General features: G+C 45.1%; 1 protein-coding gene across 1 annotated transcript; it reads right to left on the bottom strand.

The window, feature by feature from the left end:
- Positions 1 to 15,632: 15,632 nt before the first annotated feature.
- Positions 15,633 to 20,767, bottom strand: LOC128732049 (gamma-tubulin complex component 6). Its single transcript, XM_053825211.1, has 4 exons — positions 20,360 to 20,767; positions 19,713 to 20,295; positions 18,934 to 19,649; positions 15,633 to 18,861 (listed from the first exon to the last, which is right to left on the bottom strand). The coding sequence occupies exons 1-4, from the start codon at positions 20,765 to 20,767 to the stop codon at positions 15,865 to 15,867; spliced, it is 4,704 nt and encodes a 1,567-aa protein (XP_053681186.1). The 3' UTR covers positions 15,633 to 15,864.
- Between the last annotated feature and the right edge of the window lie 6,125 nt (positions 20,768 to 26,892).

Raw genomic sequence — 26,892 nt, 5'->3', positions numbered from 1 at the left:
GGTGGCGGCGAACGAAAGGATCCACTAAAATAAACACTTCTACTTCGGTGTTGCTGGCGGTCGATGCTAAAATTAGTCAAATTCCATTCCCAACGCAGCTGAAAAACGTTTGCGTGAAACGCACTGGGAGGCACAATCTGCACTTTATGGTGATGTTTCTATTCGGTATTTAAAGAATAATAACGTATTATTCTCGGCGGGCGATGCGCTAGATGATGCATCCATTTTATTGTGCGTTCTGGTGTAGGTTGATAAATGTCAACTTGATTTAACAACATAAATATGTTCTTTAACTGCTGCATAAGAAATTTGATATTTTTACCTTAGAGTAACATTAAATAAATTGTTTCTCAAAGAGCTTTATAACTTGAACAATTAATTATTTACCCTAATATTAATAAAGCGAAGGGTCTTCCACCTTTAGGCATTTTTAGGCGTGCTTCTAAAATTCTTTACCAAGAAATTATCATATTTTAAAACCTGATTTAATAAAGCAGACATACTGTTTAAAATTGTTTACTAAAGTCCCAAATACTCATTTTGGGGAAGGCTTAACGTGATTCAAATGCCTTAACTGGTTTAGCTGTTTGAAAAAAAGTAACGAAAAGTACTTGAACTCTTTATTAGCCAAAAAAACAAAACTTACCGTAAAATACACCACCATTTAGGTGAGAAATATCTTTGAAGTCAGCACCAACTAAACCATCGGCCGGTAAGCCAGCAACAGGAAGCTTCAACTACACCGGCTTCAATTCATTGCAGCCGCCGCTGGTCTTGAGCAAAGCATCGTCATTGCAGCTCCATTATTTACAATAAATCACACGACCTGCTAAAAATATGCCTAGTCTACCGGGGCGCAGGAAGCGCACCACATCACCCGATCACCCGATATTGTTCTGTATACGATTCCGCTCAGGAACGTCTATTTCTGTCCTCTATCGTTATAGAACGCACGCCTTCTCTCGTACTGCTGCATCACACCACCCCCCCCCCCCTGCCTATTTTCCTCTCCTTCCCGAACCCTTCATCGGCCTGACGGAACTGGCCTCACGGACGGGTCGTTCACCACCGTTCAACCTTCCCCCGTCTGACCGTGAAATGGTCCGCGGCATCAGAATCCACCGAATCCACTCTCTTTGTCCGGCTTGGGCAAGGCGTCGCCTCGACAAATTTCCCTTGTTTTAAGCAAACCCCCACCCGGTCTTTGTTTGGTAAACAGTTTTGACCAAACCGGCGGCCTTTCCCAGCAACCCCCACGGAATGGGAACGGGTTGGGGAAAAGAATTTTCATTCACCAGCACGACACGCGGCAGGTTATGCATCGCGCTATGCTAGCTCCCGATGCACCGGTCGATGCAAACGATGCAATCGGATGCACCACCCAAACGTGGTTTCGGAACCTCGCGATGGGCAGCTGGGATGACGTTGGGTGTTGGGTTTTTGTTCGCCTTCTTCGATTAATCTGTGCTCTTTCTTTGTCACGCTTAACGTTCGAAGCGGCTGTGTGCGAGATGCAGTTGACACGGTTCGATTTTCGCGCATTCTGCATATTGTTGTGCGAGAACTGGGTCAGGGACGTGGGCTTCCGATGGTTTGCGGTGATCCTTGCATTTCGTAACGTGAACCAGTGGCTTGAAAGACCCACCCAATAGCAGATGTTTTTTTTTATTCATGAAGATCATCGTAGATCATCGGAATATTCAAGTTGATGCTTTACTCAATAACTCGCAAGTTGCAAGATCTTAACCGATCATTTCAGTACATGATCTACTAAAAGTATTTCCGCATTCGATAGGGACATAAAACCAGCTCCGCCTAGGTTGATATCTTCACATGTCGTAAAACTCGATACCCATGAGAGCATGATCGATGATCCCTTCCTTCCGGGAGTCATTGACAGTATCAATGAAGTATCGCTCCAAAGCGCCAACCGCTATCACCCAGCTGCGAAAAAAAAGGGGTGCGATCGTCGTTGACAATTTCTTCGATTGTTCGTGTACTGAAGTGCAACGCCTTGTATTCATTTTTTTTGTCTTCTCTCTTCCATCCATCCCCACCGTGGTCGTGCCCGTGTGGCGAGATAAAGTTGTCGCTGGTTGGAATGAAAAATTACGCCCCGGGTAGGTTTCAAGATTTCGCTCCAACTCGTCACCGCGATACGGGCATTGGAAGTTCCGAACGAGTTCCGACGAACGTACGGCTGGAAACCTTTTTCATAACCACAATCACCCATCTATCATAAGCGGTGTGCTAAGCGATAAGCGAACTCTCGCCCCTCTTCTTAAAGCACACACAGGTTCTAAATCAGCCTCGATAACGCCACCTTGAGTTGGTGATCCCGGTGATTTGTTCGCTTATTTTTTTATGGCACCCCATTCGGTCAGCCTCTGGGTGTTGGGTGTGCTCTCTGGCCTATCAGTGAACCTTCTGAAAATCTTCCACGTCTTAGAGCACCGAAAAAATATAAAAAAACCAGAATATGGGGACCTCCGGGTAAGCCTTCTGGTGGCGTAAATATTGACCCTCGGTGATAGCACCTCACCAGGCCGGTGTTTGTTGAGATTCATAGGGGAAATATGGAACGGAACAAGGGGCGCAAAAAAGTGCTCGAGGCCCTATTTACTGTTCCCGGAACCTGGCCTCGCGTTCTGTGACATTCAGTACCGGATCGTACGTCGCGAGGAACGTTCCGGTCTCGTTCGGGTCGCAACTTTTGTTGACATTTCCGCGTCTTATCGGCCCAGACGCGTCTTATGGGCCCGTTTAACGTAAGGCGTTATTTTCACCCCCCGAACTCGACTTTCTTTCTGGAGGAGGCTATTTTTTGTCTTCTCCCAACCCCATACGAGTGATCGTGCACAAGCACCGTATCGCGTGCAAGAAACCGTCGGGCAAACAAAAAAAAAACCACTCAATCAGCCGCGTTTGGGTCCGCGCGGGTCCAACACCGTGGGCAATATAATCCGGGCCATATTTCGGTGTGTTATCGCACCCGGGGGCCCTCTCCACCGATAACGCCTGGGAATGGTCAACGCGCCCAGAAACGAGCCAACCAACAAAGCCAGCTGACACTTGAAGATAGTGGTCAGGCTGTGCGCGAAACCCTACGCCCGGAGACGCCCTTCAAGGCAGGGCGCATTGTTTGACGTCGTGTCGCTGATAGTAACGCTTGGGGCCTTTATCGTCCTGGTAACTGGCCGCGTCTTGGCGCGAACAGTTGTAACGAGAAAGCGGTGGAAAAACTGAATGAGAAGGGCAACAAGAGCAAAAAAAAAGGGCGCACGCCAAAGGGAACCGCCAGTTTGCGCAACAACGCAATGGATTGGGTGTTTAACACGCGCGCTCCCTTAACGGCTCGTCTAGGCTCATGTTTTTTTGTTACTTTTTTGCGAGTAGTACATTAGCTAAAGAAGCTTCTATTGTAGTTCATAATATACGCACGCGGGTTAGCTCGACATAAAAAAATGGAGCGTAAAAATGTCCTGCTGTAGGAAAAAATAAAAAAAACAAAACCGTCACATAAATGCAACACCAGTTGAAGCTCGATTCGTCTGGTGTTGTCGCTAATTTTCGCTGCGTAAGAGCAACTGATATACGGATCCGATTCGCTGATTGCATACGTTAGCCCGCAACGCCAGCGCTGGAGTCGAGTTTAACCAGCCGAGCATTTACTGCTGGTTTCTTAAGCAAACACCACAACCCGAGTGCAATTGCAGAGTGCGCGGATAAGCAGAATAGAGGCAGAAAAAAGCAAACCCAACCCAGCAACTGCACTGTGTGACTAAACGGCATCCCTTTGGTACGCTGCACGCGAAAGGAAATACCGAAATTTGAATTACGATACGCACGTACGGGTGGTTCCTGGGAACCCGGCAGCAGCTGAAAAATTTCTGCTTGGTTATCGGTCTCGCGGGTTATATGAGCCTCTGGGGCACCTTCGGTCGTCCTCTGGCGATATGCTTTTGCGTTGCGCGAGTTTTTTCTATGCTCAACGTGAGCGTGGGGACATTTTTCCTTTCAGGCCCTTAAGACCAGCTCGGATGAACAAGGTTGTGTTTGATGAAACCAAACCAGGGGGCATTTTGTTATGTTGCTTGTAGTGGAATTCAAATTCCTACAGCGTAATTTGTTTTCCAACTCTTCTGACGATAATCGACGCTGTTATCATGTAGAAAAATATATTTTGCTTTATTGCGCATCACGAAGTTGATGGCGTTTAAACTCGATTCGAGGACAGCAACTATTGAGGAGCTAGTTCAAGAATAGGAGGAGTCCATATTTCCTCAACAATACTTTCTGTTGAATAAAAAATATTTAAGGTATTTCATAAAAAAAACTAGCCTTTCATTCATTTAAAATACATCACGGCGTTTACGAGTATGGTTTAACAAAACCCAAACTTAAACCTTGATCGTTGATCGTTGCACATGAACAATATTTAATCAATATTTGTCTTACTGCAACTATTTTATGAAATACTAGCGTTTCATTCGTTTAAAATACCGTTTAAATGCAATTGGTTTTGATTTCATCAAATTCATCCTTCCTCATGTCTGCTGTTTGGAGAAGATCAGCTCAAGAATAGGCCTTGTTTTCATCTGCAGTAAAATCTACTGCATAAAGTATATTTTAACGCTTCATTTCCATACAGTTAATACAAATGGAATGAAAACAGTCGCTCCACCTTCAAACCCCAAGCGAGATGTCCGTACGAGCTGAGCACCGCTGCATCTCAGATCCGGAATGGAGGGACAAAAAAAAGCAGCCACACCAACGACCATCACCATCTCAGCCCGCCAAGGATGTTTGCGTCGTTTTGCAACCGCAACCCAAGCCTCGAAACGGCACCCACCGACAGCACATAAGCCATCGAGAGACGAGCCTCATTTGCGGCTCAACCCTCGGTGCCGGCCTTAAGCTATCGTTGCATTAAGCTCCGGCTTCAGTCGGACGGTTTCTCACTCCGACGCGAGGAGTTAGGAAGTTTAGTATCGTAAAATAAAATAAATAACGCCCGCGGAAAGATAATGAACTCCTGCACGAGCTGGTCGGTGGCGTGCTCGTTGCAAACGTTAAAAAGCTCGCGCCTCATGCACCCCATAGCTGAAGCTTGACATTAGGCGAGTCGAGTGTTAGACGTGAAGGACCTCGATAAATCAGTCAAATCGAGCTGGTGAGTCATTCTCGCCACCTCGTCACGATCACTCGCTCGATTTCGCCTGCACCATCTTCTGATGGAGAAGATGGAACCACCCGACGGCTGGGGTTAGGGATGTGGCAACCCTTAAGGAAAGAGACGATTCAGCGCAACCCACCCCAAAGGTGGCCATTTCGAAGGGGTGAAACACTCTCACTTTCACAACGCCATGCGCACCCGCGAGATCGTGCCCGGTGCCTCTTGACTTTTGACCGCGATGATCACGAAGAGAAGAAGAAGAGAAAAAAAAGAACGGCCACCTCGAAATCGATGGCCGATGGTCCGGACCAGCCATTCGGCCCCAATTTGTGTGGCACTCTTTGGGTGCGCTGTTGGCAAGGTGAAGGAAATTAGTGGCGTCTCACTCGTAAGTGGCCCAGGCAATTGTGTGGGGTTGATGGGGCAGCCGGATGGGTGCTTTAAAGGTGGTTGCAGATCGCGCTCTCTTATCGGAAATTTTCAATTAAACTCCTCACCGGTGGAGTGCACGGAATGCGCTTAGAAATTGGCCACTTGACGGCTCTGTGGCACCGTGGGCTAAGCTCGATGGGGCGATTAGAGGAATCTAAGCAACGTGCTTTTTCCTGCACCGTTATGACAAGGACACTTCTTGTTGTTTGCGTAGCCATGCGAGGGGGGAGAGCTTTTTTTTTGCTCAATTTTGAAACAATACAAAACAACTAAGCCCCAGTAAATAGATTGGCTGATGGAATTTAAAACACAAATTCATTGAAAAGCAGTGGATGGGAAAGCTGTATTTTATTCAAATTTGGCACTTGCACATGCAGTATATTACCGAGAACGAATACCTGAGGTCACTGCGGTATGCTACAGTAGGTTTTGCGGTAATACTACTCATCATTAGGGTTTTCTAGTAACATGACTAACATTTAATCGAAGAAAAATCTGTGAGACACGTAAATGACGTACGTAGTCTTTTTAATAATGATTCATATTTGTTCTTTTATTTATCTGGTATTTTTTGTCTTTGTGGTCACTGTGGCTTATTGCGTAAATAAATGGCACAGTGTACTACCTACTTATTACTTGCTACAAAAGAACACAATATTCCATGTTGAAAATGTTTAAAATTTAGTTTTATTTAAACCGAAATTCAGCTACCAATAGCCTGCTTTCTCATCCCTGTTACTCAAACTATTAATTGCATAAATGTTTGGGTTGGCAAAGAAAGCTTGCTCACTTTTTTTTTGTTACACATTCGATACTCCAACGCCTATCAAACACAAACAAACAAAAAGTTTCTTCAACCTAAATAACAATCAAGCAGAATTCAAGATATTTCAAGGCCCCAAATGCTGATCGCCGAAGATGTAGAAACTGACAACTCAAAAACAGCCACAGCCCCAAAAAAGTAGAGCACCTGCACAAGTGCAACCAACGGAGGTCACTTGCAAGAGCCCCCGGTCACATCGTTTGATCCGCCAGCAAGGGGACGTTGGGGTCTTCCACATTAGACACTCTACCCGAAGCTCGACTAACTACCCGGTCGGTGAAAAGCAATCAGCTCTTCACTACAGCGCCACAACGGTTTGCTAAAGGGCATTCGCAGGGCCATGGCAGCACCAACGGATGAAGCAACGCGAGATTACCCACTCGGGCCATTGCGGAGGCCAAGGCAACCGATTGTGGCCAGTTTATTGTCCCCAAAACGCGCTCAATCCGCCCTCCGCAACTATGTGCAGTCACCGTTGCAGCGTGCAGTAGCGCGTACCAACGTCATCAATCTTCCATCAACGCAGCGCAGCGTTTTATGTTTCGTGCGTTTTTTCTTCTCTCTCTCTCTCTCTCTCTCTCTCTCTGTCGTGTCGTGTTTGGTTTGTTCATCAACCGCTAGAACGGGACAGTGCGAGACGTGAGCCAAAGAGCATGCAGAAGCAGCAACAACCACGATGATGGGCATCGGACCCGGACTCAGCTTTGGCAGAGACGTAACAGCTTCAGCATAATCAACGTAATAGCGGACCCCAGCGGCGCTGGAAGCTCGCTCAATGACAACGACTTAGGCGAACCGGATGAGCACGTGAAAGGAAGCTGGATGGAGTGGAATTTCCTAGTGCTTTTGCGGTCGTTCATCAGCTTACGATACTTACGACATTTGAACCAGTTCGAGGCTACTAAGTAGTAACAGTCATGTGGACATTCGAGGACCATTGTGTGTGTGATTTGAACATTCAAATGATCAAAGAAATATGTATTTATAAATAAAATAGGAATCAGCAGATAACATGTATTTGAAAACGTGCATTTTCTACACGTCTAAAAGTGTTTATGCTGCGTTTCACAATTTTTGCTGAATAGCAACGGTTTTTTTCTTTGCTGAATGACCTCGCAGCTTATAGATATTGTCTACTGCTGTGTACTATTGAGCTAAAGTCAACCGTGAATGGAGCTGGAAATGTATAATTTAAATATTTAAATCGAAGCTCAGCTGCTCGTTGTGATCCGGCTTCAAATGACCTTGTTGGGGTGCCTCGTGTTGCTAGAGCCATTGATGGAGACATAGAGACACGAACATAGCATAAGAATAGAGAAAAAAGCCAAAATGAGGATAAAAATACATTAAAATCGATTAACAAGGTCGAAACCCTCCAAATACCACAAGCTTTATCATTTTTTTACATAAGGATTTTAAAATTTCACTTTCAATACGAGGCAGTTGAAAATAATTGTTGGTAGAATATGGAACAAACGAAAGCTTCTGCACATTTTGTTTCTATCGTATAATAATGAAAATGATGAACCATGTTTTATTTGATTATTAAATCATATTTATTCCGTGGTGAATTATTCAAATGGTAAAATCAACGCAACAACTCGGGAAAATACATAACGGGAAGAGCGTTTCGATAAAGGGCAGCATAAAAAATCTCATTTTTAAGGTCCTGCAACTGGAGCGCAGTATTTGCTGCAAGCGATAGCAAATAAAACCGGAGAAAAAAAACTACAAATACAGCTCTCAATGCAAAAAAAAATAGCCGACTCGAGCGCGATGGAAAGTGAAACAGCGTCTAGCGGCACGACAATACAGTCCGCTGCACAAGTAAATGTACGGTTCGCACAAATGCTGATGTAAATTATCGTACCACCGGACCGGTAGTGCAACTGGCCACCCAAACCCCGTACCATGGCCCCACCGAGAGAGAGAGAGAGAGACCGTGTAAAATGTGCAGTTTTATTCACATCGTTCATCTTGGCGGCTTGCTAGGCGATTTTTCGCCCATTGTGCTGCAGCTGCCGGCGGTCGTTGTTGCCTTTTGTTGCGATCGGTTCGCTTTCCCACTCCGCGCGTGGGGCGCGAGATGCATTTGCATCTGTTTTATGCGAACCAGCATTTAGCTGTCAGTGTCATATTTTTGGCGGCACACACATCAGCATTGAATGGTGCGGGCTTTTGTGGCCTTTTTGGAGAGGTAAAGTCGACCCCACGAAACCCGTGCGCTGTGGTGACTGTCACAGCGAAACGACACGAAAGCTGCAATTGTTTTAGTTTTGTTGTTGTGTTTTTTTTTTCGCGTTGGTTTCTACGATATCAAAACCACTGCCAACGGTACATGCAAATGGAACATGCAGCCTGGCGTGGTTAGCAGAGCGAGCTGAAATTTCGCTGTCAGACGGAAAATATCGGTCACAAGCATACATATATTCTGTAGCTTGTCATAATTATCGAACGATACACCCATCTTGCGACATGTGATAAATGCCTAAAAATAGAAACATTATATCAGGAGCAAGTACTGCGATTTTATGCGTCATTTTCCACAGAATTGAGCTGACAAAAACGACATTTAAAACGAACGAATCTGCTACACTGACTTATCAAGCAATTCTCGTGCTTGCAGCACGCTTGTGCAACCGCCTTGGGTGCAGTTTGCGGGTGACACAATACCTGCTTGACTTCCGAAAAACTCGCCCCAACATGCTCAGCTGGGCATTATTTCTTTTTGCTTCTCCACCACCAGAAACGGACCTAAGGCCCTCAGTGCCCTCGGCGAGCTTTCAACAATCCGCGTCGGAATGTCGCAGCCAACTCTTCGGTATGCGCGCGAACTCGACCGTGCCAGCGAATTGGGATTGCAAAATTTTGTGCGGCTTCCGAGTGTCATATTTCCAGCTGGTTCCGTTGCACCAGTGTGGGAGGGTTGAACTGTAGGATGGCAGCTTGCAGGGGGTGTTATAGCGAACCCTCTGCGAACGGTCAGTAGCTGACAGATCTGTGGAATGTGGACGTATTGCGAGCGTTTGTTAAGCTTTGCTTGGTCCGGTCTACTTTGATCTGCACCTGAAACCGAGCGGATCGTAATCCATCTGAGACTGTGAGCTGATCGGTAGCATAATAGCAATCAGTGTACGACGCAATTATTAGGGATAATTCAAACCAACGCAAGGCTAAAGTTTTTGGGGATGGCTTGAAAGCTCGATCGGTCGATTGGGAAATAAGCTTACAAAAAACATCACCCAATCGATGAAGGTAATAAGCAATGTAACATTTTATTACATAAAAGAAATAGCTCCATAATCAACCTATCCTAGACGCATCGCTTCGAATATCGTAACAACCTGTGCGATGATGGCTTTTCTAATCCGAAAGCTCCCACCAGGCACCGGGAGGCTGTTTCAGGAGCCTCCGAATTCCGCAACCAAATCGAGCCACCTTGCCTAGGGGTGTTCCCCGCCTCCCCTCCCCCCTCCCGCCTCTTTCACTGGCCTTTATTAGCTCAAAATTTTAATGTCACCCCGCTAAATGTCAAACTCTTACGTCACCACCGAAACGAAACGCCGGTAGGTCCCCATTTCCCGTTTTCAAAAAGGCTTTCGGGCAGATGCTGCTGCTTTTCGTGCCCACCGGCAAGCGTCCAGCAACGAAGACAATCAAGGGTGGCAAACGGCAGGGCGAGAGAGAGAGCGAGAGAGTGCTGGACTCGGGAAATGTCCAACGGGGGGGGGGGGAAACCGGGCACGAAATTGAGAGCAAACGTGCGACATTTGCCGTCACCCAGCGGGGCTTGGATTCACTTTCATTTTCACTGAACGTATCGAATTTGACATGCGCTCTGATGGTGAATGAGGGAAATGAGTGAGGAAGGGGCAGGGCCATGCAATCTGCATTGGGGGTGGTGGGTGGCTGGCAGGGCAAAATGACTTCGTGCCCAGAGCCCACGGTTCACGGTAGAAACCGCAACAACTGGAGCCGGTTGTTTATCTTAGCACATCGATGCCTTTTTGCCAACTATGGCGAAGCAGGAAACGCGACCGAGACTTTTGCGGTGCGCGCACGTCACGGCTCGCTGCACCCACCACCCACCAGCCACCCCTTTTTTTCTGCGCGGTAGTGTGGCGGTGGGAGGTGGGAGCCCTTGCGGCACGAGCGAATCAGGGGGCACCCAGGTTGGGGCCTACATATACACATTTCCCTTTCGATTTCGTTCGCAATGGGGAAGGTAATTGCTGCTCTGAGGGGGGGGGGGGGCGAGTGGGTGAATGCGAAGGGAGGACCTTCGTTGCATTGCCCCCTTCCCCCACAGTGATGGCTTCCTAGACGTGCAGGAAGGGCGCCCGGCAACGGAGGCGGCAAAACTCTGTTCCGGGCTCTTTTTTTTTCTTTGCCTTCGTTGGCTCGTTGGTTTTTGCTTTGCCACTTTCTTCCCATTATTTCGCCATCTGGATGCATCTTCCAGCGTTGCGCACTTGTGTGTATGTGTTTGTGTGTGTGTGTGTGTGGGGAGCGGCGTGGGCTAGACGCGGTGGAAAGGGGTTTGGGTGGGGAAGCTTTCCTATTACCTTTCGGTACGCGCTGTCTTTCTCTTTTTGCGTCGGGGTCGATCTTCATTGCGGTGCTCTTATGCGTGCATTTATCGCGATGCGCGAGATTGATAGAAGTATCGGAATGCTAGTACTGGGCGTGCTGGATTGGGGTGAGACACGAACTAACCCCTAGCTTATAGCGATTAGGGGCTTATCAGTCAAGCTAAGCCACACAGCTGATGGAAAGCGAGCACGTTTCGGGTATAAGCTTATGGCACTTGTTTGCAATTCGGGCCGAAAATGGATCCAATTGTGTGGAGAAATCAGAACATTGCAACAATTTCGAAGAGATCTCCTAGACATCACAATTTTTATATTTATTGCATTTTGCATTGATTAAAACCATCTAATGAAGTTCCAAACCGTCTACACACGATTTCATAGCTCAGTCATACAAAAGAATTTAAAATAGATCAGTTCCAATGTTTTACGATGTTTTATATGCATTTGTCTTTTTTTTATTGCTCAAATATTTCATCAGCTATTGGTTAATATATCATCAGCTAATATTGCATTTCATGCATTTGATGTGTAGCATAAATAAATGGTCGTCACACATTATTATATGTCTGTCAAAATAAAAGTATTTTAACCAGATTAGTTGCAATGTGTTACGATATTTCATATGCGTGCATACTTTTTTATTTTATCGGTATAAAATTAGTTATTAATGTATTTCTGCATTTATAGCATTTAATGCATAACGTAGTCAAAGGCATTTGATGAAGTCACAGGTCGTCACAAATTCTCATAGTTCCATAAAAAAAGAACATTTTAAATCAGATTAATTGCAATGATGTATGACATTTCCTATGCGTTTATCAGAATTATCGCTCCAAAATCAGCACTCCAAAATTAATATATAAATTAATTATAAGCAGTTCGTCACGCATTCTCATGCATTCGAATAAGAAGGATTTAAACCAGTTAAGCTGCAATGTATTACGGTATTCCATATGCGTTTATCGCTCTAAATGAGAATGTGAAATTCCGTTACATCAGGCAAGATTCGTAGGTTTTTAAACGAAAAGAACAACAAAATCTGCAAACAAAATCAAAGCACGATTCGTCCTCCCACAAACCAATCAAACGACATTAGCCTTCACCCGAGATGGAGCGAGAAAATTCAACCACATTCTCCATCTCATACCACCGCGGAGTGAAAATGCTTCCGTTTTCCACGCACTCACGGCCACTGTGAACCAATTTTCCGCGGCCAATTCCGGCGCGTTTCCCATCCTCATCGCCACACGGCAAAAGACGTGATTATACAATCCAGGGAAAAGTGCGGCTCCACCACCGAGTGGCCCCATCCCCGCGCCTGTGCCATTTTTCCGTCCCGCGGTTTTCCACCCCCAGCTGTCCCCTCCTTCATTCGTTCGGCTTCGGAGGGCTCATGATCGCATGATCGCGCCCGCAGAGGAACAGAAGGGCCGCGTTACATACGCTCCGATCCGAACACGTGTAAGACCCGGCTGCTGGCCAGCTGCTGCTGCTGCTGCTGCACAGGGACGGCCACGAATTACGACACCCGACCGAGCGGACACGGCGTGCTCAGGTGCGATTGCGGCGGAAAGCGAAAACAGCGTGATCATGAAGCAGAAAAAAAAATCGCGATCACCGCAGCGATTCGGCACGGCATGCCGTGGTGGCTCATGTGCTTGTGGGGTAGGCCTTTTTTTTTGTTTTGGTGCGGCTTGCACAAATATGCGCTATCTCAGATGGGTGCATAGAACATGGTGCCGGCATTCGGAAGATAATATGCCGAATGCAAATGACACGTGATGAAATAGCCACGAAAACTAACGTTTCACGAAAGTTGTTTCGTAACGATCGATAGCTAAAGTGAACACTTCATTGGCTGTGATTTAACTTAAATATTCCTTAGATGCAACAAGTTTGATTATTTGCTATACATTTCAATTTATTGCTGACTTTAGATTGATAATAGAAAATATGGTGAAATATGCAGAAAATTTTTGCATACTACTTCGAATGAATGTAATACTATGAATGTAATACTACAACGGCTTGATCCTCTATATAAAAGAAACAGTAGCAGGCTTTAAAAATATTTTTCTACTTCTTTCATGAGTTTTTTTATCGATAAATAGCCACAATATTTCTATTACAACTGCCATGGTAAGTTATTTAACATGTTATATTTGTGATGTTTTTTTTTCTAAGATAAGATCCGTCCGTTGACCGATTCTGTACAAAACTCGAAACACCATGTCTCGTAACCAAACCATTTGACCAAATGTATATGCAGATGGATAACGTCGCACATATTGTTCCCAATGACTAATGCCACCAATATGAAACCTCGTAACGCGCTTTTGAAACGTCGTATAATTATCACTAATCGTACGCCCATTCCCGGTCATCACGAGTCCCTGTACGGTCCAGAGTTGATGATTGTTGCACAGGTACATCCGCTACGGCTGAAGTCACTGCTGCAACTAATAATGCACCTTGAGCATACCGTTTTGTGATCGTGAACGTGAAGTATCGATCACGAATGCCGATCGTCTAGTTTGAATGAGCTCGAAAAAGTGATAGCTAAATGACAATAATATACATATTAACTAGATACATTTCAACACTAGTATGTTTTAAAATTTTAGGTCAATTACATTTCAAAAATCGTTATCATCCCTGTTGCATAGCTGCATATATGCACGGGTGCATAGCTGCATTTCTAACTCTTTTTGATGCAAATAATACGAATGCTCATAGTGAGAAATTGCTAATCGCAATCGTTAGTGAGAAATGCTAATCGTAATCGTTATGCTTATTAACAATTCAATCCCAATATCTTATATTTAACATACTTTGCTTCAGGAGATCTAAAGCTGAATTCGTAAGAAAAACATCCGTATGTGATATGCATTTTTAGCTCGAATAATAATCGATAACATATCCCAAATGGAAATTACTTTCCATCTGATTACGAAGACGTTGCGGTTCATTGGCTTTCGAGTGGCTTTTTAAGTACTGCTGCTAGGGATCCCACAATCTCCTCAGGCGGTGAGCATCAGCATCATAAAAAAAAGTTCGAAATGACCCTCGTTTGCATCAGCGTTTGCATCCCCAACATCATCAGCATCTAACGGTATTCCGACTAAAGCATGCACCATTGATTTGATTATCGTTAGGAGTTCCTCGAGTCCGGCTTTCCACGGCGAGTTCGTTTGGCTTGTTCTTGGAGGCAACAACACAACAACAAAAAAACGCCCATTCTCCACGAAAGTGAAGCTCGTTTACGAAAAACGGGGACAGCAAAAGAAAGGGAATGTGCTGCCGGGAGGATGTGAATGGCCTCGTGATAGACAGATTCTATGGAGATTATGGTGATGATCCGCTGGGTTCACGGTCAGCTCCGAAAATCAAACGGAACGGACAGGGCGTAGTTCCAAAACGAAAGTGAAACATCGCTTGGCGTCGAGTGGATCCGAGATGCTAGGAAATGTACCGTTTTAAGTATTTCTATGCAGGAGATTCTGGGGGTTTTCTCACCCGCCCTGGCAGGGATCCGTTACCAAACGCGATGATGTAACTTGCCAAGAGGTTGTAAGGAAAACGAGTTTTGTTCGTTCGTTACTTTTGGCTGTTGTTTCTAAAGGAGTCAATCACCTGCTTGCATATTCAGAAACACGCTACGAACGTAAGGCGCAGTTGGAGTGTTTTACGGCATTGAAGGTGAGAAGAGTAAATTTACAGCTTTCATTCTATTCAATGTTAGTTACGACTATACAACATGGTGCATTGGCTATTCGCCAAACACATGAAACTAAGACAAATTGAATTTATTAGCTTAGCTGTTTTTTTTAATAACATTAACTATCTCAAAACTAAAGCTTTGAATTCAATTGTTTCATTAGAATGGTTTTTATTTCTATGAAATATATGTTACATTTATCCGTTTATCTCTTCTCTTTTTACATATGTTTTCATTTAAATCTATTCTTTATTTTTCTCTCTTAATCGTAAACTCTTTGGTTTTTATCAGTGTCAATTAAGTTATGTGTTACGGAACGTTATAGCTTCGATTGCAGTTCTACTCTACCATTTTCATTATCAGTAATCAATTGGCACAATTACTGAAGAGATGTCAAGTTGTTTATGGTCTCTTGAATGATACATTCAAGATTCAAGAATGATACATGATTGAAATAGAACAAAACCATAATTCAAACAAACCATAAATATATTTCCTTTCGATAGCTTTTTTTTCATAACTCCAACAGCCATATCGCACAAACTTCGCTGTTATTCTTTAAACATACAAAACTATATTACGGACTACTCAAATTTCTTTTTAACCATTGTTGGAATTTTGGATACAAGAAATACATTGCGATTGTTAAGAATAGTATCGTAAAACTAGGAATATTCCTTGACCAAATCAAAACTATATGTAATTATGAAGAAAACACAGGTTGTAAAAAACAATTAAAGTGCCAATATGAAGTTTATTTTTGTGCAAATATAAAATATTCGCTGCCGATACAACAGTAAGTAATACTAAAATTAAATACATATATTTACATATTTTACTAACAGTTTTAACATACCTAAAATAATGATTAGATCAACAAGTCTGTATAAACCGAATCCTTTTTTGATAACAATCTATGTGTTTCAGTAAGACAACACACACATCCTTTCGTAAATTCTCTTGATTTCATTTAATTCTCCATATTTTGCTGCAGATAAAATACCACCTTCCATTGACTGTAAAAATGGATACAAACAAAATAGACAGAGCGTCATGGATCCTTTGAGATTATTGTTTTGCCTATTTTATCTGTTGAGTAAAATATTTAGCTAGTCCATGAACTTCAATCATCATAATACCCATTAATATTGATCACGTGCAGGAACTCAGATATTTCCTTTTGATAGCCATGATCGTACATCTTGTTCCCAAGATATATGGTGTACTTGATGAGCTTCTCGAAATCACGCTCATCAGCTAGGATCTGCTCGTACCGCGGATGCACGTAATACTGCGTTTCACATGGAGTCGCATCCGCCGCAGAAACTGTGGAAGCCTGCAAGTGCCAATCCTTCGAGCGTAAATGTCGATAGAACCGTAACACAACGCGGAAAATTTGCTCAATATTGTTGTAAAACTCAATGCTGCGCTTGTTTAAAAGACACAGGAAGACTATACGCTTCACATAAGCTCGATGTTTTCGGTAAAGGTCCTCCATAGTCTCGGTCGCATCTTGCAGCTCTTCGCGGAATGTCTCCCAGGATGCGTGCAGCACGCTGCTCGTAATGTAGTTTTTAAGAGCGTTCACCAAATGGGACAGTTTATGCCGAATAAGCTGAACGCGAGCGTACTGTGGAGAGTGCAACAATGGCTTGCCAAGCTGCTTGCTTGCTTCCTTCAGCAACTGGAAAGAATCCTCCAACACGTAGCTTACCCGGCGCACTTTCACCAGATATTTAAACACATTCGTGTACTGATCGATTGTCTCCGGCGTGAGGATCAAGTTGAGGGGCCACTCGATGCGGTAGCTTAAATTTAGCATGCTAAACACATTCGGTGTATAGAAGTCAAACTTTTCGGGCATTTGGCACACGATAAATGATAGTCGATCCGCGTTCCGATCGGCGCCAGCATTGCTGGAGTACAGCGCACCATCCAGAATCGAGTGAAGCGTTTGATAATTCAATAGCTCTTCGGGTGTTCTAACTGCTTCCAACCGATAGAAAAGGCTGTCGCAGATGTGCGCGGAAAACTCGCCATCCATGAACAAAAAGTAATTCCGCAAGCTCTCGAAGTGCCCGAGAATGTCCAGATCGTACAGATACATCTTTAATATTTCGTTATTCACGATCTCCATGTGTGTTTTGAGTGGAATCACCAAAGAGTACTGCAAAAATCGGGTTATCGTGAGAACATCCACACTATTGAGCTCTAGTCGTGGCTTCTGTGCAACTGTCGAAAGCTCTGTGTCGTTGCAATCCGACGAAGGAATCGCGAGACGGCAAAAGTTGACAGATTGTTTTTTCAACGCTTGCACAAACTCTAGATAAATTTCATCCTCTTGTTCATCGTTTCGCTCGAACTTTTCCACCGTTGATCCAGAAGATGTGCTGGGGTGTGCAACAGAATCTTCGCTTCGTTCAAAAACGTTTGTTCGCATAAAATCGAACGCCCCATCTAGTCCATCTTTGGCTGCTGATTTGCGTGCGCTAGCCGGTGTTTCCGTTTCCAACGCAGCAGTATCCGGAATTCCGAAGCGTCGATCGATGGCTAATCGTTCCGCAGCTTCAGCTGCTGCCAGAACATTCAACCGAAGACCATCTGCCTTCTTTGGAACGGGATTAGCATTGACATCGTTTTGTAGATCGTTTTCATCGTTTATCGTGATTTTTGGCGTTCCGGCTGACTGCGTTAAAGGACTCATCATATCGTCCACGGTGTCACTATCCACCGACATCGGAGAAACTGGAAAATTTTCCGTACCCGTTGCGATGTTAAACTCCGAATCCAGTATTCGCCGACGATTTTTGGCTCTTTCCGAGTCAAAGTTCAAATACATTTGGGGTTTAACGTTACGCCGTGTCGCTCCAAACGTGTCAGGGTCATCAGTGAGTATGTTGTATTCTTGGTTCATAATTCTACGACGATTTTTTTGCAGTTCCGTCAGCTCTTGTGCTGCCTGTCCGCTCTCTACGGACCCTGTTTCTTCAACATCACGCGTGGTATAGTCACTAATCAGTATCCTTTCACGGTTCTTCCGCCGTTCTTCGAGCCGGTTACAGTTCTCATCGATTGTGTTGGGATTTACCGTTGGAGTTATTTCAAATTCTTGGGAAAGAATTTTCAACTTGTTACGCTGAGCCTCGGTGAGTTTACGCATTCCGGCAGTCGCAGTTGCTACAACTAGTTGCTCCACATTGGCGTTTGCGTGGTCTTCCTTTAGATACACCCCCACACTAGATCCCAACACCTTCGCACGGTTTCGTTCACCCTCGCTCATTACGACATCCTGCAGTACATTCGAATTTACTTCATCACTGTCGAGTGGAAGCTGTGGCGTTTCAACCGTTGGAATTATTGGACCTTCAACGATTGTGCAGTCGAGTTCTTCCACGCTGCACGAGGACAGATCCCCCTTAGTACCGGAACTACAGCTGCCGCTATTGTCACCTCCATACGGAGAACAGTCTACACTTAATGACGGAGACTTTTGGGCGTCTTCGTACACAGAAACGCTAATCGTGCTAGCTCGACTCTCACGACAGCTCTCGAAAGGACCATCGTCACTCGCTCCATCGGTTGCGCAGTCGGTGGTGATAGTTACCACGGGTACAATACTTAATTCGGTCGAGCTCACTGGCAATCCATCTAGCTTGGCGTCCATTATGGAGTTTAAGTCCGAATATTTTTTGATGCGATGGCTCAACTCAAGATTTTCTCTTAGCAGCTGTCTATTTTCCATCTCGAGCCTGACTTGTTCCAGTTGTAATTCTTCCTGCATCTCCTGGCGTTTGGCAATTAACTTTTTTTCACGTATCTCGTTCAAGTGTCCCAATAAATCTTCCATTTGCTTTTGCTTTCGACGCCTCTGCTCCAACGCTTCCGTTTCCTGCTCCACGCGCCACTGGTCCATGTACGTGCGGAAGTTGGCTTCCACTAAGCGGTAGAACTCGTTTCGCTCTCGCTGCTTTGTTTCGTACAGCTCTCGAACAGAAACGGCTGGACCGCAGAGCTGACGCGCCTTGCTGGCGTATTGTAGCCACCGCGATTGTAGCTGAGCTATTTCGTCAAATGACAAACACACGTTTAGTTCTGGCTGTCGCAGGGTGAATATTGGATGCTGCACCGAAATAGACAAGAGAATGAAAAATTAATAATAATGTGGAAGTGAAGGAAGTTCGATGCTACTTACCAATGGGCGAAACGCTTTAAGCAGCATCACATACTTTCCACAGAGCAGAATATCCTCCTCGTAGCCTTTTAGAAAACTGGGAACACTATGACGCCGAATTAAATAAGCTTTATCGAAGAAGTGTTTCGTGTTTGATCTATAATGATCTACAAAATAGACGAAAAGCTCATCGGAAGGATCGTGTAATTGCCCACCAAAAAGCCACCGCTGAAAGATTGCAAAGTACTCAAGACAACATCGCCGCAGAATGCACAGCAGGAAGACGCTTACTGCTGGGCGCGTTATCTCAATCAATTCACGATACAAATGATTGAGTAGTAACGAGCCGGTGGGGAATTCTTGGTCACTTTCGTAGTTCGGGTGCAGACCGCACAATTTAGCCAACGACAGTAGCTGATCGTTTACCGGTGAGAGCATTTGAAGCAGTTGCAGCAAAGATTGTCCGGTATAGCTGTTAACGATAACACGGTAACCGCACAGGAAATTTTCCACACTATCACAAAACGCCTTAAAAACGAATCCTTCGCATATCATCTCAAGTGTATAGGGATTCTTGCGCGTCATCATGTGCAGTCGCCGGAAGCACGTGCCGATTTCTAACGATTGTTCTATTAACGATCGAATCGACTCTATTCTAACGTCCTCGATAGTAATGTTTGTAATTGATTGAAAACGGTTAGCTCCGTCGAATTGAAACAATATGGAACTGACACCGGCTGCAAAACAAAGTTTCAAGTTTAATTATGCGAATGAACCCTTTTCCATACCTTGTTACTTACTTAAAAGATATTTGATATCACGCAAAAAATCAGTTCGGGAGACAATTTTCATCTCCGTTAGTTCCAATTCCATACTGCTCGCCTGTGCAGCCAGAAAACGGAACATTGCTCCAGGACATTCGGTAGTAAACGATTTCTCTTCAGGTACATAATGTTCCCCGAGATTTTCCCAGTTCATGCCGAATATCAATGATATTCTCTTTTCAATCTTAGGCTCTTGTTTGTTGTATTGTAAGATGTCAAACCTCGTATCTAACGTTTTGTTTGTGTTGCTGACAGATTGCCGAATCGCTCTAAGAAGGTTGTAACGAAACGGGCCTTGATATTCTTCCATTTTGGCCATTTTGTCACTAAAGTAGGAACACTCCACCGAAAGAGGATCTTTGCGCGTCGCTTCATCGGCAATCATTTTGGCAAGGTTGCTGGTAAACACGTTGTAAGTGGGACGGAAGAGATATGGGTTTGTTTTATCATCGTAGCAAGCAGCTAACAAACGATCATCAATGTGGAAGTCCTCATCATGGAAGAGCGGGTATGGTCCGTAACGCGCTGCAGGCATCTTACTGTGACCAAAAAATGGTGTCTATAAAGAGAGAGAAAGAATCGATAACTATCGTCTACCTCGTACTCTTCTAGCCGCTTCTCACTTCAGTATGGATGTCAGCGCAATCGGCTACGGAATTTTTCAATGATAGTAAAAACTGCAACAAAACTCGATCCGCTTGGGCCAGCTTCACGTTTTTGTCCGGGAAGTTTCGAATTTGATCTAACAGTATCTCGAAACGCTCGTTCCGCAACATTTGGTATTGATAGCGTGAAGTAATTTGCTGTTCAAAGAGGTAACATTCCAGCATGGACAGTGGATCGGAAGCATCGTTATCCGGCGTCGGTGCAGATTGCGTTGCAGTTGCTGTGCACTCTTGTTTGCCGAGCAAGATTCCAAATGCACGACATTTACACTTTTTTGCCACTTTCACCGCCTCTTCTGAGTGATGCTGCAAACCGATAGATTCAACGAGCTCGTGAACGAGCTGATAAACACTATCGGAATGCATTTTTGCATCCGTTTAGAAAGAAAAATCAATACACAAGCTTTGCTAGCCTTTGTTGTTGTTTTGGGGTAATCGGCTTCACGGAGCGATCGTCCTTTTCTCTCGGACTGTTTCAAAACCGTTACTGTCAAACCACACTCATTCGAGTTATATTGTACGGTTCACATCTTCAGAAAAACTTTAAATGAGAGAATCGTTTAATTCGGAAAGTTGTTATGCGTTACGCAAGGTTTTTTAAAATAAAATCTAACAGATGGCGCTCTTCGCCAGGAGCTGTGAGCTCAAAACCAATGATGCAAGATTTAAAACAAATCACTGAAGTATGAATGTAATAAATACAAAGAGGCACTTATATAAAGGAAGTTTAAATTATAAACCACTTTTAGATTCTTACTATACGCATGGTCAGCACACTTAGCTCATCTTAACTATCTTTAACGATGAAAAGCTGACCTCATCACAGTGGATTTTACAAGTAAAGTTATCTAACGTACATGAACTGATTCTTGGAAAAAATATGTGGTGATGCCAAAAAGCATGTCATGCTTGATTCAAAATGTGCAGAAGGAAACGAGCCTTATATATGAAATTAAACAAGAAGAACAAGAACAAGAAGTTATTTTAGTGAACTTTTGACGTTTTCTTTATCCATGTAGATATTTACAATAATAAGCAATTATGTTTTTTGCTGATTCAATTCTACGATTGAACACTGACGAATGACCACTGTGAACGTCATAGTGAGTATACGAAGGTTTAATATAGGGCTGCAACAAACCCCGAATTGTATAGTTTTATATTATTTTTGGTTTTCACCGAGATATCGAATGAAAACCTTGAAAACTAAACTAAAAGTGCTTTGATTTGAAAATTAATTTTATTTCATTCAACACTCGGAACGATTTTTTTTCGAACATCGATTTTAAGTTCGAAATCGAATATGGAAATGATTTTCAAACAGAAAACGTGGCTTCCTAAATGCTGTCACGTGCTTTTGGAATTTGTAATTTGTAACTATTTCGACATTTTAATTTCCATATTGCACACAAAGTATTCATTTATTGGAAATGTATTCCTGTGACAGTCAAATATTCACAACAAAGGTTAATAAAAAAATTATTTTGAAATTTAAAGAAACGCTCAAGATTCTTCAAAGGGATTTTTTAAATTTGCAGGAAATCAGTTATCCTAAAATTGTTTTTTTATATAAACCGTATCATTAGTGTTTATGAAAATAATAATATAACGCATCTCTTTTAACTGTATTAAAACTTTCTTCTAGATTCTAAGCCATTGTGTGAATATTCCATAAAATTCTGATTGAAAAACCATGTTATTTGCTATCTCCAGGCACCCATGCGATGTTCCGTTTTCATGGGGCTACGGGCTTAAATTATGTTAATGATTTATTCCACTTATGCTTTTCAAACATCACAAATTATCACCTGACCGTTGGTACGTGCTAGCACAATTTGGTGTTGGGTGTCATCCGCTAACGGTGCGCCGGAATGCAGCGGGAGGTAGGCATAAGATAATTTTATTAACATCGACCGCTGTAGCGTATGGCTTCGATTGCGCAAAATTGCTTCGCATTGCAGCAGTAATGGGCGGGCCTCGGAGTATCGGAGCGTCCACCGTTGGCTCCACCTTAACAGAATAATGCGATCAGGTTCGGTCGCGTATCGAGTGCACCGGGCGGGCAGTGCCATAAATCGTTGCCCCGTTTTTCCGGGAGGACCTTGGAAGGGAATTCACTTCGGCGCCCCCTTGTCAACCGTCCGAGTAGTTCAACATCCGCATGCGGGCCTAGGACGGCGCACGGCGAGCATATTAGTCGCGTTTTCGAGGCCATCCCGGGTTTGCGTCGGTTTGGACAAACGGAGCATAAATGCCGCAACGCGCCGGGTTGCCATTCCCGGTGCTGTGCTGCAGCAGTACGCGAGAATACGGCAAGGATAGCTGCATGCCGTGCCCGTTTTTGCTGTGTGTGTGTGTGTGTATGTCCAGGATTACTTTGTCAGGCTCACCCTCGCAATTCCTTCAGCTTCGCACACAGGTTCCGCGCGCACATGTACAGAACGCTGCCTCGAGCCTTCTCTCTGAGGATGCTCTCTACTGCTGGCGCCTGCTCTTTTCTCTCCATCTCTCTACCGAAGCGGCCGTTCTCGGCGGTTCTCGCTCCTGCCCACACTTTCTCGCGGGCTTCTTTTTTTCTCGCAGTGACGTGCTTGCTTTACTGATTGGAAACGCCATTTAGCCTAACAATCAACAAGTTCTCCTCGGAGAATTCAATCCCCCTTGAATGCGTCGGTGCCGTGGAGCTTTTCCGGATGGCACCCAAAATGCGCATGACGTCGACAGCATAGCGTAGCGTTTTTCGCCACACTACGCCAATGCTTCCGCTAGCGCACCAGAATGCGCACAAACCGATGGCGCCCAACGTCCTGCTGCCGTTATCGCTGCTGATGCCGCTTGGCGAAGAGCAGCAAAAAAAAACACGAGCCATACAGGCGCAGGAGATGTTTATTTTGCTTTGCGTATTTTTTCGCAGCAGTTTCGGAGTTGTTGCAAAAGCTGTAATTTAAAATAGCACCAAAAATAGACTCACGCAACCCGTTCGGTTTCAATTTCGTGACCGTGCCCGTCCAGGCACACCACCTTGCGTTCCTGCAGGCTATCGAGAGGCCACATGGGCGCATCTCACGTCAACACCGCACTCATGCAATCCAGCTAGCTGTAGCTGTTGTTGGCACCGAAAATTTCCCGGCGATTTTGACGATCCAGCACCCAAACCTCACACACTAGCATTATGCCCGTTAGTGAGGAAAATTGAAAAATTTCCACGCTCCAGCTCCAAAAAGACACTGGCTGGAAAAAGAGGGCGAAAATGGCTCCCCCACACACACTCTCTCCTCTTACTCTCCTTAAAAAAACGACTCAAAAACTGCAGTGACACTTCCCCCGTCGTTCCTACTCCCCCACGTCGCCCACTTTTACTGAGACCCCACCCAGTGGCACCATCCAGCATTTCGATCGAATCCCATTGTTGGCTTGTTGGCGATCGGTTGCGTCGTCTCCGTCTGGGGCTCGGCATTTTCCGCAAAGTTTCCCGCAATGCCAGCGTCATGTCTGCTGCAATACGCCTCGAAGCTGGCGCGTATGTGCAGTGGGAGAAACCAAAAAAAACGCCAGGAAGTGCCATTGCGCCATCCCTTCCCGATGCGTGGTGGTGACAAGAAAGCCGTGTGCCGTGCGGGAAGCACGCGTGAGTGTCGGCAAACTGTTACGTAGCCCATCGGGCAGCATTTGCTGACGAAGGGGGAATTTTCTCTGTTTTTTTTCTTTCTTTATCGTGCCCATTCTAGGAGCTAATCAAATTAAGCCGAGCCCACAAGCACCGTGCGCTCGATCATTGACGTGCTCAAGGTTAAGATAATGTTTATTTCCTCCTAGTTGCGGGAAAATTAATTTGCAGATATGAACACACATGCACGTGTTTTTATCTACCGCTGTTTTGAAAAAAATGACCAACACCCGACATTGGCTTTGTACAAAAAAAAAGGATATTCTTTTTTGTTTCAACCGTACGGTTAACGATCGGAGGCATGACCTAAATTACTTTAGATCAGGAGTTTTCCGTGCAACTTTGCTTTGTCTTTGTTTGAGCTTAAATAGCCCTAATTACTCTCATAAATACTCACTCCTACCTGCTACGGGGTAATCAAGATTAATGCACCTTTTTGCCGGGAGACAAATGCTCTCGAAAAATCGCCTCTAAATCATGATTAAATTCTCTGATTGTTTTAGCTCTGGAATACTTAAATGTAAATAGCATTAAAATCATTAGCAACTTCAGTTGATGACGCTCACGGTTATTGTATCACTTTTGTAAGTTATACAGAACAATCCACCTTTTGCCAAACAGGCAAACTTACTCGAAAAGCGCTCGCAAAGTTGCGATATTTTGACTGTTTAGACATGGCATACTAGATGAGAGATTTGTTGGGTTGAAAATTTGCTCGAAAACTGCTAGGAAAATTTAATGCAAACACTAATTAGAAAATGGCGATTTTCCACAGAAGCTTTCGCGTGGCATTGCATATGTGTGTACGTTCGCGCATAGTTGCGGGTGAGCAACCTCCATGGTGGCATTGTTTACATCGTCAGCGATACGAATGGAGGCTCGCTCATCATTCAGTTCATCTCCTGCAGCATCCGAAGGACGACTGGCCAGAAAGTCCTTGGGAGAGGTGGGGGTTGGAGTCGGTCCCAGAACGTCAGCTCTGGTCAACGCGTCAGAATCCCAGAGACGACGCCAGAGAGATATGAATCTCAACATATTTGCGCTGCTGTAAGGACACGAACCGCATCGCACCGGTGTATGGGTACGCGCGCTGCGTGGGTATATGTATGTCATTGGCGTAAGCTGTATCACAGCATAAGAGCTTGCCCTGGAATCTAAAATAAGGTTATCACGCCAGCGCTTCCGCGTGCGAGAGGCACGGTTTTGCGTCAGCAAACTCCACCAGCCCGGTCAACACCTTCGAGCGTTGTGTTGGTTGCGGTACAAAAGGAGCACTGGCGGCCAGTGTGCATGTTTAATGCACACCTTCCCCGGGATCCGTCCGTGCCCGTGTGCCACTTTCGACAAACGTCCATTTCAGCTCGCACGCTCGCTTTCCGACCTGTTGCGGATCGGTCCATGCAATGCCCGGTCTGCGATCCCTGGGCGCCTCCATCACGGGTGGGCAAATCGTGGAATTGAATCGTTTATTGATCAATTACACCGAATGGACGCAATTCGAGCAATGGTGATCGATGGCGTATATTGAATGTCACGTACAGTGCGATACAACCGGACGTAATGGCTGATAAGCAACCGCGAGCAGATGCGCCAACCTGTGCGCTGGTAACTGGTCAAAAAAGGACGGAAGATCCAATGCATTCCTGCTATCGCTATACTATCTACCCAGGTGCTGTTATCATCTGCGCTTGGGCTGTTCATTACATTCGATTGTGGGCAACACAAAAGGAAAACCACAAATTTATTTTACACCCCACCCCAAAAAAAAGCAATTAAAACAGCTCATCAAAAGCGAGTCAGCCGATAGGAAACAGCGCATTGAGCGTTTGTCCCACCAGAAAAAAAGGGGGATGGAAAAGCGAATAAACGGGCGAGAAGCGGAATGTTTACTACCGACGGCTGCCATCATTAGCGTTTGTTGTACGGAGCTGTTTCCCAAAGCGTGATGCTGCCACCGTACACGGCTCGGGTGCATTCCTCTCTGTGTGCGTAAGCGCTTCGCTCTCATGACGAAGCTGCCACACGCCACCGGCGCAGCGTTCCAAAAATGGGCACACAACTAACGCAGGCTCGAATGGTAGTAGTACCGTAGTGAAGAGCACAATAAAATTATCAACCATCCCGTGTGCTCCACACTCGCCCGCTCGATAGGGGCACTACTACAACGTAGCACCGCATCCGCATTAAAACATCCACCTGTTCCCAGCAGGCTGAGCGCAGTGGCCTTCTCGTGTCTCTCTCATTAGCCGACGGTGTAGGCGTTGGCGCTCAGGGTTTTACTTCCCTGACGCGTCAAATTTTGCCCCGTTTTTTTTTTATTTCTTGTGGGCCCCCTTTTGCCCTCTAACCCGGTCCCTTTGGCCCGACAGCGCTGGGAAATCCCGATCCCGGACCTGCGGGAACACCACCGCGGTACTGCTGCTACTGCTCTGCTGCCGCTCACGTTGGCAGCCCTGTGTTGGTGGCGAGACCGGGCGATTTTTCGCATTGCAGGTGCTGCTGCGCCAATCGGAGCGCCCGGTTCGCTGGCACCAACACACCAGCGTTGGCTCTCTAGACCTGCGGACGCACTTGGAAGCCGGTCCGGTCTCACGTCGGTGTTTCATCGAAATTTGAAACTCGCGCGCGTCGCGACTACGAAACGATCCGCCGCAGCCATACGCAATGAAGTGTTTGTGAGCGGAACGCGGCCAAAGAGAGAGAGAGAGAGAGTACGCAGCCATGGCTTCCGTGGAGAGCAAACCGCTTACTAATCTGCTGTGCGGCCTTACCGGACACACGCACCCCTGTTTGACCCCCCACAAATCCTCCTTCGATCGCTGCA

This window comes from Anopheles nili, chromosome 2, assembly GCF_943737925.1.
Source record: "Anopheles nili chromosome 2, idAnoNiliSN_F5_01, whole genome shotgun sequence".
NCBI classification, from domain to species: domain Eukaryota; kingdom Metazoa; phylum Arthropoda; class Insecta; order Diptera; family Culicidae; genus Anopheles; species Anopheles nili.
This window is presented reverse-complemented; position numbering and strand designations above follow the sequence as displayed.